Below are 13,657 nucleotides of genomic sequence, written 5' to 3' on the forward strand. Positions count from 1 at the left end.
GGGGGTGCCAGGAAATGAAGCTTAATAAAGGACGAGAAACCACTACTGTGTACACAAGCTCCCGAGACCTCTGTGGGAGAAGAAGGAGAACTTACTAGCAGGAAGTGGCGGATTACTTTCTTTTCGAGGTACGCTGAAATTGCTCGCCTCACTAATATGTCCACAGACACCATTGCCAGCCTGCAGAGTGTCTTTGCCAGACGAATTTACCAGAGATTAACACTCGGAGAAAAGGGTGGAAAAAGAAAAAGTGCTTCGGCGTACCCTAGTGGTGAAATGTGGTCAGAGCGAATCTGAAATTGAATTATTTCTGATTCCTCACGCTTGTTCCCCTCCTGTGGGTCCAGTCTACTTGTTGCCTTCTCAGGAGGGTTCTCGTCTGTGAGTTATGGTCCCTGTCTGTGTGCCGGCGTGTAATTCCTTCCGCGTGGGCGAGTCTAGGCCCCCCCCTGTCTGCGTGTCCTCCCACCATGTCGGCCGTGTCCAAACCCGCCTTCCCAAAGTACCGACTCTGAACGCTTGCATGTATGATAATGTCCCTGCTTGTATTGTGCAGCCCGTCATGGTGCCCACTGCTCACTCAGGGTGATGGTTAAATGCAGAGGACAAATTTCACTGTGTGCACCGTGTGCTGTGCTGCTGTGTATCACAAGTGACAATCACTTAATTCTTGTGTTGTGTCCGTGACCAAGACGCCACTCACGCTCCTCAAGTTCACTAATTCATGTGGATGCTCCGTACTATGCATTAGGACAGCAGTGTCTCCAGCTTTCAGACATCAAAAGTGGAATGCAGAGGAACGTTAGCAGAGTTGTTACAGGGACAGTCCCCCTTCAGACACACGGGGTTAAGTGTCCCGCTCAGGTAATACGCGGTGGTAGTAAGTGGGGTTCGAACCTGACTTCTGTGTTGCATGCTAGTAAACGTCTAGAACCTGTATTTCTAGAACAGTGCAGCGTGAGTCTAGCTTTCAGCCCTTTAGTTTGATGAGCGCTTGATCATCTTGGGATGCTGAGAATTGAGAATTGAATGTGTTTGTAAGACGGTACAGTTCCCATCGCCAAAATCTAGGAATACAGTCGTCAGCACATGGAGAGATTTTGAAGTGACAGAATTTGTGGGAAAAGGTTGAACGTGCTGCTGTGTGTACAGTAATGTTGGTGAGGAGATTGTACTATGTGAGCTTTTTTAGATTTATTTACGCATGGCGTGACTGGTGAGATTGTGTGCGAGGACGTCGGACATGTCCTGGGTCCCATTGGAGAAAAATGCTGCATCCACCACTGGGTGAATGATACGAAACTGTTCAGCAGACTGTTCAGGACTGTTGAACGCTGTGCACGCTGGCTGATCCGGAGTCATCAATAAAATCGATCCTTTACCTGCTTAAACTCATCGCTTGATTTTTTTTTTCGTATTAATTTGATTCATTTATGAGTGACTTACAAAGAGGCCCTCCTACGTTGTGTGAACGTTATATGAACGTTATATGAACGTTATCCTGTCGTACTAAATCATGCTTTTTATCGTGCAGTCCGACTTGTGCGTCACTAAACATATTGCGACACGTCTTCCCGAACCCCGGCTCGCTTGTCAGAGGACGCCGCTGTCACCAGAGCGAGGGGAGCCGATGGAAACGAAACAGGAAGCTCTACTTTGGCCTAGATTGTAGCTCAGGCATTTCCTGCCAGAGGACCGGCCTAATCTCTCTCAGCAGCTTCCTGTGGCGGGCGGCCGGCATGACGCTGCATAAACACACACCAGTCGTCCAGAACATCACATCCACTGGCGGCCGGTCCGGTTACACGGATTCATTAGGTGACCAGGACCAAATCTGGGTCCCAAAGAAGGAGGGCCAGCGCACCGGCGAGAGGGTCACTGATCAGTTACTTCGAGGACAGATGCAGGATCACGCAGCGGTCAGGTGGTTCCTGGTGTGATGGGTGCCAGCTATTGCCAAACGTTCATCTGACTCATTATCATCTCCCTCTGGTAGCACATGACCAGCCGAAGAGCTGCGGTTTGGTCGTACATGAGAATATTCATGTCACGGGTGGAATGATAAAACGTTCAAACGCACGGTGGACTATTCATTTAAGTGAAAGCGATTGTGAGACACTGCAGCTTTTAACCATCAGCCATGACAGGGATCGGGATTCGAACCGGCACTTCCTTAACCTCTAGGCCACCACCGTGAGGTCAGAAGTGTGATTAAAAAGGGCCCCGCAGGGAACGGTTCTTTACCATCTACACTGCAGACTTCTCCTACAACTCCACCAACTGCTTCCTGCAGAAGTTCTCTGATGACTCTGCAATAGTCGGCCTCGTCACTGATGGGGACGACAGGGAGTACACGGAACTGACACGGGACTTTGTGGACTGGTGCCAGCAGAACCACCTGCAGATCAACACCGGAAAAACCAAAGAGCTGGTGGTAGACTTCCGCAGGCACGAGGTTCCTCCACTGCAACCACTGAACATCCAGGGTCTGGGCATTGAGGCTGTGGAGAGCTTGGGGTTCATTGGTACCTTGGGGTTCATCTGAACAATAAACTGGACTGGACTCACAATACAAATGCTCTATATAAAAAAGGGCAGAGCAGCTGGACCTGCTGCGGAGGCTCAGGTCTTCTGGAGTACAGGGGCCACTCCTGAAGACTTTTTATAACTCTGTAGTGGTCTCAGCCATCTTTCACGGTGTGGTCTGCTGGGGCAACATCATCTCCTCAAAGAGACTGAACCTCTGGACCCAGTGGAGGTGGTGAGTGACAGGAGAATGGTGGCTAAGTTGTCATCCTTGTTGGACAACATCTCCCACCCCATGCAGGAAGCTCGGACAGCAGAGGTTCAGAAGGTCTTTTCTTCCAACCGCTGTCAGACTCTAAAACAAAGACCTCACAGTTGACCACACGCACACAGACAGACACACACACACTTCAAATACATCACGGTAAATATATACACTGTACTGGGGTACCCTTTGCACTGTACCCATTTTACCCATTACTTTCCCCATTGCACATATATACATATACAGATTAAATTGACCTCTGTTTCTATCCACTTTCTGCTGTAACAAATGCAATTTCCCACTTGTGGGACTAATAAATGTTCATCTTATCTTATCTTCACCTGCCTTTAGACTGTGGGAGACCCACGGGGAGAGCATTTATTCACTGGACTTTTTAAAAATGTATTTTGGCTTCGTAAAACGCCGTTCTTTTCTTATTGTTGAAGCTACTATGAAATCGTGCGGGTTTTGTTCGCAGCGGATGAACGGGCTCCACCCCGATCCGGATCCGCCCTCCGGGATTTGCGAGTCGCCCGGCTCCGTGTTCCGCCGTCTTCCTCCAGCCAGAACACACCGGGCAGGGTAGCCTCGGTCTCCCCGAACTTCTCACTTTCACTCGGACGTCGGCGCAGACCGCTTCTCCCTTCAGGATGTCCGGAGAGGAGCAGCCGACCGTAGACACGGAGCAGGAGCAGGAGCCGCCGGCGGGAGATGGAGGGGAGAAGGTGGTGGAGCAGGAGGTCTTCACCTACCGCTCCCTGGTCCTCACGGGCTACGGGGGCTACGACAAGGTCCGGCTGCAGCTGAAGCAGGGCCGGCCGGCGCCCGGCGGCGGAGAGGTGGCGGTGCGGGTCCGGGCCTGCGGGCTCAACTTCTCCGACCTGATGGCCAGGCAGGGTCTGTACGAGCGCCTGCCGACCCCGCCCGTCACGCCCGGCATGGAGTGCGCCGGCCTGGTGGAGGCCGTGGGCGAGGGGGTGGAGGACAGGAGAGTAAGTCTGAATTCACAAATGCATCGGGAGAATGAAGGTGGACCAGATGTATGAAATATCTCTCCTCGTAATTGCTGATAATTAGTTGTGCAAGGCATGGATCCTGTAGGGCGTGACGAGGATGATGATGGTGATCTGTTACACTGGCCTGTGACATCAGCAGCTGTTGCCGGGGCGACTGCCTGTTGAGGGATGGGGTGGGGTTTTTTTGCGCTGTGTTCATCCGTCACCTCGCCTCTGTGCGTCTTGGTTTATTGTCCTCAGGGACGTCCACCTCTCCCCTGAAGCGTGGGGGCGGGGGGCCGTTATTTATTTCCTTTGGTTCTGTATTCCCGGGGAATCCCACTCCCTCCACTTGACATGATTTGCTGCCGGATGAAACAAACGGCAAGAAGACATAAATCACAAATAAAAAAAAGACAATCATGCAACTTTAAAGCAACACGCAACCTGTAATTAGACTCTGTTGTCTCTGCACCTCCAAAATATGCATTTCTGGTGCGACCGAGTCGCATAAGAACATAATTATCTGCTGTCCCACGCTGACGGCGCGTTATTTCCTTCCCTTAACTCCTTCTACCCCAGAACATGCACACACTCACACACACACACACACACACACACACTCACACACTCACACGTTTTAAAATTCTCCAGTCGTCCATCCCGCAACTGATAACGTGGGGCGTGTCGCAGGATCACGCTGGCCGGAGCCTTTACTAAATTAGATTTTTTTTAGGTTCCTGCTGTTTAATGGAATATAATAACTAGCTTAAAAATAAAAACAGTTGCAGCGCAGCACACGGTGCACACAGTGAAATGTGTCCTCTGTATTTAACCGTCACCCTTGGTGCGCAGTGGGCACTATGACATGCACCCGGGGAGCGGTGTGTGGGGACGGGACCTTCATTTACATTTACATTTACGGCATTTATCAGACGCTCTTATCCAGAGCGACTTACAATCAGTAGTTACAGGGACAGTCCCCGTGGAGCAACTTAGGGTTAAGTGTCTTGCTCAGGGACACAATGGTATTAAGTGGGGTTTGAACCTGTGACTGTAGTCTTCCGGTTCATAGACAAGTGTGTTACCCATTAGGCTTGTACTCGTGATCAATAGCATGTCGTCAATCGTGAAATTCACCAGCCACTCCTCATTGCCACTGCAGGCACTGATCAATCCCAAGGTGGGTGGTTGTAGCCTAGCGGGTAACACACTCGCCTATGAACCAGAAGACCCGGGTTTGAATCCCACTTACTACCATTGTGTCCCTGAGCAAGACACTTAACCCTAAGGGAGACTGTCCCTGTAACTACTGATTGTAAGTCGCTCTGGATAAGGGCGTCTGGTAAATGCTGTAAATGTAAATGTAAGGTGGACTCTGATTGGCTGGATTTTTTGGTCTGAATCATTGGTGGAGGGAGAGGTCATCCTGGTCAGGTGACCTCGCCCTGGTCATTACTAGAAGAGTAAGGGCGGTACAGGGCGGCCGAACCGCGTGGTTTCCCGCGTTTGCCGAACGTTCTGTAATTGCCCGCTGACCGTTAGCCGGCGGCCAGGGACGCTTCGGAAAGCCCTCGTTTCGAGGACGCTCCCCCCGCCTTCCACATTTTGTGCACTTGAGGACCAGGAGGAGAGAAACAATGCGGCTGCTCGGGAAAAATACGAGACCTGCAGGAAGATGCGGCACGAGCCAAGATCCACTTTTCCTGCCGCGTTTCCTCTGTGTACGAGTCGGCGTTCCGGGCAGAGAAACTGGCCCTCTGCAGCCATGTTGTTGTAGCCTAGTGGGTAGAGACACTCGCCTACAAACCAGAAGACCCAGGTTCAAATCCCACTTACTACCATCGTGTCCCTGAGCAGGACACTTAACCCTGAGTGTCTCTGGGGGGGGACTGTCCCTGTAACTACTGACTGTAAGTCGCTCTGGATAAGGGCATCTAGTAAATGTTGTAAATGTAAATGTCCCGGACACAGGTGTGCGGGGACGGGACCTTCATCAAGGGGGGCACCTCGGCGGATCGGGATTCGAACCAACAACCTTCTGATTATGGGGCCGCTTCCTTAACCGCTAGGCCACCGCTGCCCCGCTGGCACTTCCTTATATGGGACTTAATGCATATAAATCTTTGCAACTTAATAGTTTTTTCAGATAAGTATGTAGTAAGTGTCTCAATATGGGGGCCACATATTTGTTCACCGGCCGCTACGACACCCCGAGTCCTGGTATACGACGGCCGATTGAAAATGAAACGGACTCGTTCCTGTTTACTAATAAAAATGAATACGTTTGCTGGTTTTTAAATAAAACGAGTTGTCTCCACTTCCGCCAGGTCGGGGACCGGGTTTTGGTGGTGGCCAAGTGTGGCTTATGGCAGGAGATGGTGCTGGCCCCGGCCGATCACACCTTCCCGATGCCCGAGGGCATGAGCTACGAGGAGGGGGCGGCGCTGCCCATCAACTACGTCACCGCCCACATGATGCTGTTCCACATGGCCAACGTCAGAGCCGCGCAGAGCGTGCTGGTGCACATGGCCGCAGGTAAGGGTTGCTCCACAGCGCCAAAACTCCTGGCAGTCCGTAAAGCGAGAACGCCGCAGCAGCCTGACCCTGCCAAGCTGCAACTCACTTCCTGCTGGGAGGAGACGCTTTGCTGCAGAAACAGTTATTCCACATCATGTATACATACATACAGCACAGGCCAAAAGTCTAAACACCTTCTCATTCAACGTGTTTTTTTTATCTTCATGACCATTTACGTTGGTAGATTCTCACTGAAGGCATCAAAACTATGAATGAACACATGTGAAGTTCTGGACTTAACAAAAAAAGGTTAAATAAGTGAAAACATGTTTTATATTCTAGTTTCTTTGCTCTGATTCCTGCTTTGCACACTCTTGGCATTCTCTCGATGAGCTTCAAGAGGTCGTCTCCTGAAATGCTTCTCCAACAGTCTTGAAGGAGTTCCCAGAGGTGTTTAGCACTTGTTGGTCCAGCTCACCCCAAACCATCTGGATTGGGTTCAGGTCCGGTGACTGTGGAGGTCAGGTCTCCACTTTTTGTTAAGTACAGAACTCCACATGTGTTCATTCATAGTTTTGATGCCTTCAGTGAGAATCTACCAACGTAAATGGTCATGAAAATAAAGAAAACACGTTGAATGAAAAGGTGTCCACATTTTGGCCTGTATTGTATATCAATTGTCGGTTGGCGCAATATTTTATTTGTACATTTTTATGCCGTAACGTGACACGGTTCAGAGTTTTTCTTTCATCAGCTTGAGACAGACAGTTGTAACAAAACTATGATTTTGCAGTAGATGTGGAGCGTCAAGGGTTTTGGAAGGTGCAAGAATACTTTATAAAGCGCAGGATTGACCATCAGACATTCTCCCCCGTCTTGGTCCATTCCAATTATTGCTTTGGCAGACGTCCTCCCAGGCCTTGCTTTTCCGCCGATTGAAGCAATTCATTGTACAATGTCTCGTGTTTTGCTGCATCCATTTCTCCATCTGTTTTAAAAGCTGCTGATGAACTGTGAAATGATGCCAGATGGAGGAACAGCTCTGTCCTGGTTCTATGTGAAGCGGGCGTATTCAGGCTGCACGATTAATCGATGAAACGAAGATGATCGTCAGCGATATTTACATTTAAATAATAACAAGCCAACGAAAAATCAATGTGTTACATTTCATAAGTGAGATTTTATCTTATAAAATTTTGTGTTTGACAAATAACGTTATTCATGTTACAGGGCAGAGCATCACCCCATTGTAAAGGTCCAGCTTCTGTTCTGACCCCGCTATATACAGGGTGGTCCATTTATATGGATCCACCTTAATAAAATGGGAATGGTTGGTGATATTAACGTCCTGTTTGTGGCACATTAGTATATGTGAGGGGGCAAACTTTTCAAGATGGGTGGTGACCATAGTGGCCATTTTGAAGTCGGCCATCTTGGATGCAACTTTTGTTTTTTCAATAGGAAGAGGGTCATGTGACACATCAGATTTATTGTTAATTTCACAAGAAAAACAATGGTGTGGTTGGTTTTAACGTAACTTTATCCTTTCAGGTGTTATTTACAAGTTTCTGACCACTTATAAAATGTGTTCAATGTCACCAACCATTCATATAAATGGCCCACCCTGTATTATATAGTTATGTGTTTATGGACCTGCCCTGTCTATTGTTCTTTTTTTCCAAACAAGAAGGTAAATGGATGTTCATCTTAAATTCAAATAAATATTTACAACATTGATAAAAAATAATCGTGATTATCATTTTGGCCATAATTGTGCAGCCCGAGGCCTATTACTGTTGGTACCGGAATAAACATAAAACTTACAAGAAGTACATCTGCTTGCTGAAATATTTTGTGACGGCCCGATGACGTTTGGAGGTGGGCATGTTCATCGAGGTCTGCTTCGTGAGATGATCTGTGAGGAAGCCACACTGACCACAGGCGCACTCTGACTAATGCTCACTGGGGAACTCGTTATTGTGACACGCCCGCCGCGGCCTCCTTCATGTCCGCTCCCGCGGTCCCAAGGCCGGGTTGTTGAGGTGGCCGCTGGTCACACCACTTTGTAATAAGGTGGAACGACATTTAAAGAGTTGAAAGTCGCCCGTCTGCATTAGAGTAACTTTTAAGGGTCTGGTAATAAGCATGAGGTGGGGGAAATGGTCCGTTTTCGTAGCTTGTTGAGGGTGTGTGGTCTCTGTTCACACTTCGTAAAGGAAGCGAGCAAGATAAAGGTCTCTAGAGCTCCTTTAACAAACTGCACCTGCTAAAGCAGAAGACGTGTTGGGGTGTTGAGATTAATCCCAATCGATGCATCCAGACATTCGTGTGGAATTCCGAAAACACACCTGCTTCAGACGTTCGTGTGTACGAAGCCTTAACTCTCGTGTCACTCGCATGTTTTACAGGGAATCCCGAGATCGGAGTTTGCGAAACCGGCCGGGCGGCCAAAACCTGAATGTCTCTGACATTATGGGACCAGGAATAGCCTGCTGAGGAGGGGACAGTGTTGTCCTACATCATGCGATTACATGAACGCAAAATGATGTGATTCGTATTACGAGTACACGAAGCGACAATATATTCTCTCCAAGTTTACCAACCGAGTAAACTGAGAGCGGCTGCTCAGTCTCACTTTAGTCTGCTAACCGAAATGAAATACATTTCCATCGTATTAGTTGGGTCTGTAGCACCCAACCTTTCCGTATGATTTGTTGAACGTATTAAATGTATTTTGATGACGTGTTCGTTTGATTTGACCAGGTGGAGTTGGCATTGCTGCCACCCAGCTGTGCCAGACGGTGAAGGACGTCACAGTTTTCGGCACGGCCTCGGCCAGCAAACACGAGGCCATTAAGGAGGGCGGAGTCACGCATCCCATCGACTACCGCACCACGGATTATGTTGAGGAGATCCGTAAGATCAGTCCCAAAGGTGGGGAGCTGCCAGAAAAAGTCCAAGGTCAAGGTTTACGGGGCGTCGATCTGCTGAGTCAGGGCACCTTGTTCAAAGTAAATACATAAAATGCAGAAGAAGGTGCTTCTAATTAGAGAGGAGGGCTTTTATCCACATGGGGAACCTGTGCCAGGGTGTGGAGCACCTCAATCGAAATACAATAAGACGCTTGTCTTTGGTGATTGTACTATTGTAGGGTAGAGAGTCATCTGAACTCCAACTTCCGTTTAAACCCATCAATCGAATTGTGCAAACGTTGTGGTGTTCTTCTCTGTCCTCCAGGGGTAGATGTAGTGCTTGATCCTTTGGGCGGTTCTGATACCCAGAAAGGCTTTAATCTGTTGAAGCCCATGGGCACCCTCATCATGTATGGTAGGTACGGCGAACCATGTCGCCTGCAGGTGGGTCCTAATACGTAATAATACATTTCACGTGCCTCTAGGTTCTGCTAACAGGTTGAGCGGACAGAAGAAGAACCTGCTGGCCGTGGCGAAGACCTGGTACAACCAGTTCTCCATCAACGCCCTCAGCCTGATGCACGCCAACAAGGCCGTGTGTGGCTTCCACCTGGGCTACCTGGACGACTTCGACCTCACGGCTCAGGTGATGAACGTCCTGCTGGAGCTGTACGCCCAGGGCAAGATCAAGCCCCGCATCGACTCCACCTACCACTTCGAGCAGGTCAGTGCCTGTGGGCTTCTGCACGCCTGACCTATCTGATCCTGCATTACAGACCAGGATTTGGTAGACCTGCATTGCATTTTTAAACAAAATACACTATGTATGCAGTAATAGCACTTTCACTTTCAACCACTTCTGGACTCAAGCCCCCCAGAATACCTTTTTACTTTTTACTCATTTGCACACCTTATCCCTACCTATTACACATATTTTATGTTTTATGTGAAAGTGTAATATTTGGTTATATTTGCATATTGGTTCACTGTATTCTTGCAATATTTGCAATATTGTGGTCTGTACAGTCGCTAAAGCATCTCACTGCATATCATACCGTGTATGACTGTGTACGTGACAAATAAAATTTGAATTTGATAATCATCACCGCATTAAAACAACTTTAGGTTCCATCTGTTCACCATACACATCATATCTACTGCGATTGATGGCGTGGATGAACCCCATCTTCCGATGTCTCCTTTCCTTTCCATTGCACGTATGCATCCGCATGCAGGTCCGCAGACACGCCCCCATCAGCTATTCGGACACGCAGGGTAGAAATGCGCCTTTGGGAACAGATGTGCTAATGGTTAGGCGTGGCCCACATCTGGTCCGGTCCGCCATTGCTGTTCTGCTCAGATATTTTGGCACGTCTGTGTTTTCGTGCCGTACCTCCTCCGAGTGCTGAGCTCCGGTTTCGACCTCAGTAAACACCCCCCTCCCCATCACAGATAAGCGTGCCGTCGGTGGTTGCTAGGTGACAGGTCATTGTTAGCCCTGCAGTTGCCACGGTGAGTAGTTTGATTTCCTTCCTGTGTAAATGAAACAGAGTCTGTAGAGGCTGGTCCAGGAAGTGAAGCTGGCAGTTAAAATATCATATTTCACTACAAAAAACCTTGTTTAATAAAACAATAAAAAAAAAAAAAAAAAATTTACTTTTTTACATGCACTATTTTCATACTTATTTGTGTGTGTTTTTTTCTTCTTAGGTGAGCGATGCAATGAGAAGGATGCAGGAGAGGCACAACATCGGGAAGGTGGTCCTGCTTCCCGAGCCCAAGCCTGAGGAGGACCAGAAGGAGAGCCAAAAAGATGACAAGAACGAGGAGGATCAGAAAAACGAGGATCCCAAGGAGGAGGCGAAGCAGGAAGACGCCGTAAAGCCGGAGGAGAGTTAGGGTGGGGCGTCACTGTGCCATGCGTGATGTCATGCGTGAAAGAAAAAGGGGAAAAAAAAAAATCGGGGGTTTTCTTTGTGCAAACAGGCTTTAATTTTCAAAATTCTACTCCGTGCAGTTCCGCATGTGGCCACTAGTCCTTCCCTAACAAGTCCCAGTTCAGGAAATCGGCATGATTACACGTCTACTAGAACCTTCTACTCACACTTCTGTCTTTGCCAGAGACTCGTAGTCACCAGATCATTTATTCATTTGTTTTGGTTTTTTAAATGGTCACTTCCACCGCCGCGGCGCCGTTGCAGCAGCACGTAGAGAAACATGCGACGCGTTGCGCCTTGCAGCGCCGCACGGCCGTGTCTGGATTCATTAAAACCTTGTACGGCAACGCCTGCTTCCGGCTTCCAACCAGCCGCGGTCCAGCCCTTCTGGTCCTGCTCTCCGGCCGTTTTTTTGTGACCTTCTTTGTGTGACCTTTTTCGTGTTTGGGGGTGTTGCGAGCGTGCCAAAGTTGCCAAACCACCCACTATGCCTTGATGCCAACTGTGTATTACTGCGAGTGCGAGGTGAGGCCTGCTCCTCCTCCTCCTCCTCTCCAGACCAACCACGGTGCCACGCCCCAGTGTCCTCTCGCTGTGCCAAATTCTCGTCCCGTAGCTTCACCTGCATCGTGTGCACGGCGGTCCGGAGGTCCAGCTGGAGCAGCGTCTTCTGCAGCTGCGGCCCAGAAAGGCCTCCTGCACCAGCCCCGCCCCACGCTCGGATCTCGGCGCTCCGTCCGTCTGTCGCACAACGGAGGGATGAGATTCCGGGGAGGAGAGTCTTGTGTTTGCATTTTATTGTTTTTTCGTTTCGCACTTTTCAAATGACATCTCGCTTGATTTGTAGCTCTGTTTTCCCCGAGGCCGCCTCGGGACGAGCCAAATCCCGGCGTGGATTTGGCAGGAAAGGTGGATCGGCTCGTCGGATGTTTGTTGTCGGTAAAGTGTGGATTTTTGTGCCGCTTCTGTGATCCGTGGTACCCGAGCGCTGTCTTAATGAACCACGAGCCGTGATTGTCTTCATGTGGTCTTGTACCCACGAGCTGAAATGAATAAAGTGCATTTAAAAAAAAAAAAAAAAAAAAAAAACCTCTCTGTACTTCATTCCCGGTGAACCAGATCTTAACCAAATTCATACGTGAGGAACATCAAATTATTACAGATTCTGGACACATGGAGTAGACGTGTGAGTTAGGTGCTCCGACAATTTTTGGTTTCTTTACTCCCCTACTTGTCTTTAAATGTTAAATTAAATCTTTAATTTAGAATAACTTTATACTCTACCCCACGGCGATCTACTTTTAATTTATAATGGCTACCAGGAGTGTTAAAACCGCGCTAACAGTCGAGACCATCTCTGAGCTGTTAGATAAACAGCGCGAAGCGTTAGCGGCTGAATTTAAATCATCGTTTAGTTTACTGGAAAGTAAACTGGACCAAATTCAAGTCCAAGTAGAGGACCATCTCCAAAGCCAGCATTGTACTAGTTCAGTGTACATGGTGTATGTTCAATATGTTGCTCTGTGTTATACACTTCTGTTTTAAGACTGACGCCAGGCATTTCATTATTATCTGTGTCTATCTGCCTGCATCTCCTCTCGGGGAGAATGAATAGCTCTTTAAACTTTGTGAGCTGGAATGTTAAGGGTTTAAACCATCCGGTCAAGAGAAGGAAGGTGCTCTCACACCTTAAACAACTTAACACTGCAATCGCATTTCTACAAGAAACTCACATTCGCAGTTCTGTTAATTCTCGTCTTATGTCGCGTTGGGGGGGGGGCAGCACTACCACTCTACCTTTCAGGCCAAAGCGAGGGGTGTCTCAATCCTCATTAATCCAAACATCTCCTTTGAGCATCACAACATTATTGCTGATACATATGGTCGTTATATCATTGTTCCAGGGAAGTTATTTAATACTAATGTAGTGCTGGCTAATTTATATGCCCCTAACTATGATGATGTCTCTTTCTTTGAAAATTTTTCTCTGCTCTACCAGATCTGAGCTCATACTCTCTCATATTAGGAGGAGACTTTAATTGCTGTTTAGATCCATCACTTGACAGGTCATCTCCCAATCTTATACCTCTGAGTAAATCTGCCACGCTACTTCAGTCCTACCTTTGTAGCTTTGGTATTTCTGACATATGGCGCTTCCTTAATCCAAAAAAGAGAGAGTACTCCTTTTTCTCACATGTTCATCATACCTTTTCCAGAATTGATTACTTCTTTGTAGATAATCAGTTGATCCCAATGGTTAATTCTTGTGCCTATCAGAGCATTGTGATATCGGATCACGCTCCAGTAATTATGTCCATAAAGCTCCCCAATCTCCCTCAGATTAACAAACATTGGCGTTTTAATTCATCGCTACTGATGGAGGACGATTTTGTTAAATTTATGGAAGACCAGATAGTTTTTTTTTCTTAAATACAAATGAAACACCTGAAGTGTCATGTTTAGTTGTTTGGGATGCTCTGAAAGCCTACCTAAGGGGACAGA

At 48.0% G+C, this 13,657-nt stretch overlaps 1 protein-coding gene across 1 annotated transcript; it reads left to right on the forward strand.

Annotated features, from left to right (window-relative positions):
• The first annotated feature begins 3,310 nt into the window (after nucleotides 1-3,310).
• Nucleotides 3,311-12,184, forward strand: LOC114784904 (synaptic vesicle membrane protein VAT-1 homolog). Its single transcript, XM_028970752.1, has 6 exons — nucleotides 3,311-3,783; nucleotides 6,117-6,324; nucleotides 9,070-9,240; nucleotides 9,544-9,633; nucleotides 9,704-9,942; nucleotides 10,929-12,184. The coding sequence occupies exons 1-6, from the start codon at nucleotides 3,442-3,444 to the stop codon at nucleotides 11,115-11,117; spliced, it is 1,239 nt and encodes a 412-aa protein (XP_028826585.1). The 5' UTR covers nucleotides 3,311-3,441; the 3' UTR covers nucleotides 11,118-12,184.
• The last annotated feature ends 1,473 nt before the right edge of the window (nucleotides 12,185-13,657 follow it).

The sequence above is a fragment of the Denticeps clupeoides genome, chromosome 2 (assembly GCF_900700375.1).
Source record: "Denticeps clupeoides chromosome 2, fDenClu1.1, whole genome shotgun sequence".
Classification (NCBI taxonomy): domain Eukaryota; kingdom Metazoa; phylum Chordata; class Actinopteri; order Clupeiformes; family Denticipitidae; genus Denticeps; species Denticeps clupeoides.

Bases quoted from the DNA above. Each gene is read 5' to 3' on its own strand.
- LOC114784904 (XM_028970752.1), top strand. From the start codon at position 3,442: ATGTCCGGAGAGGAGCAGCCGACCGTAGACACGGAGCAGGAGCAGGAG. The intron at 3,784-6,116 runs GTAAGTCTGAAT...CACTTCCGCCAG, and splicing joins AGGGGGTGGAGGACAGGAGA to GTCGGGGACCGGGTTTTGGT. The intron at 9,943-10,928 runs GTCAGTGCCTGT...TTTTCTTCTTAG, and splicing joins CCACCTACCACTTCGAGCAG to GTGAGCGATGCAATGAGAAG.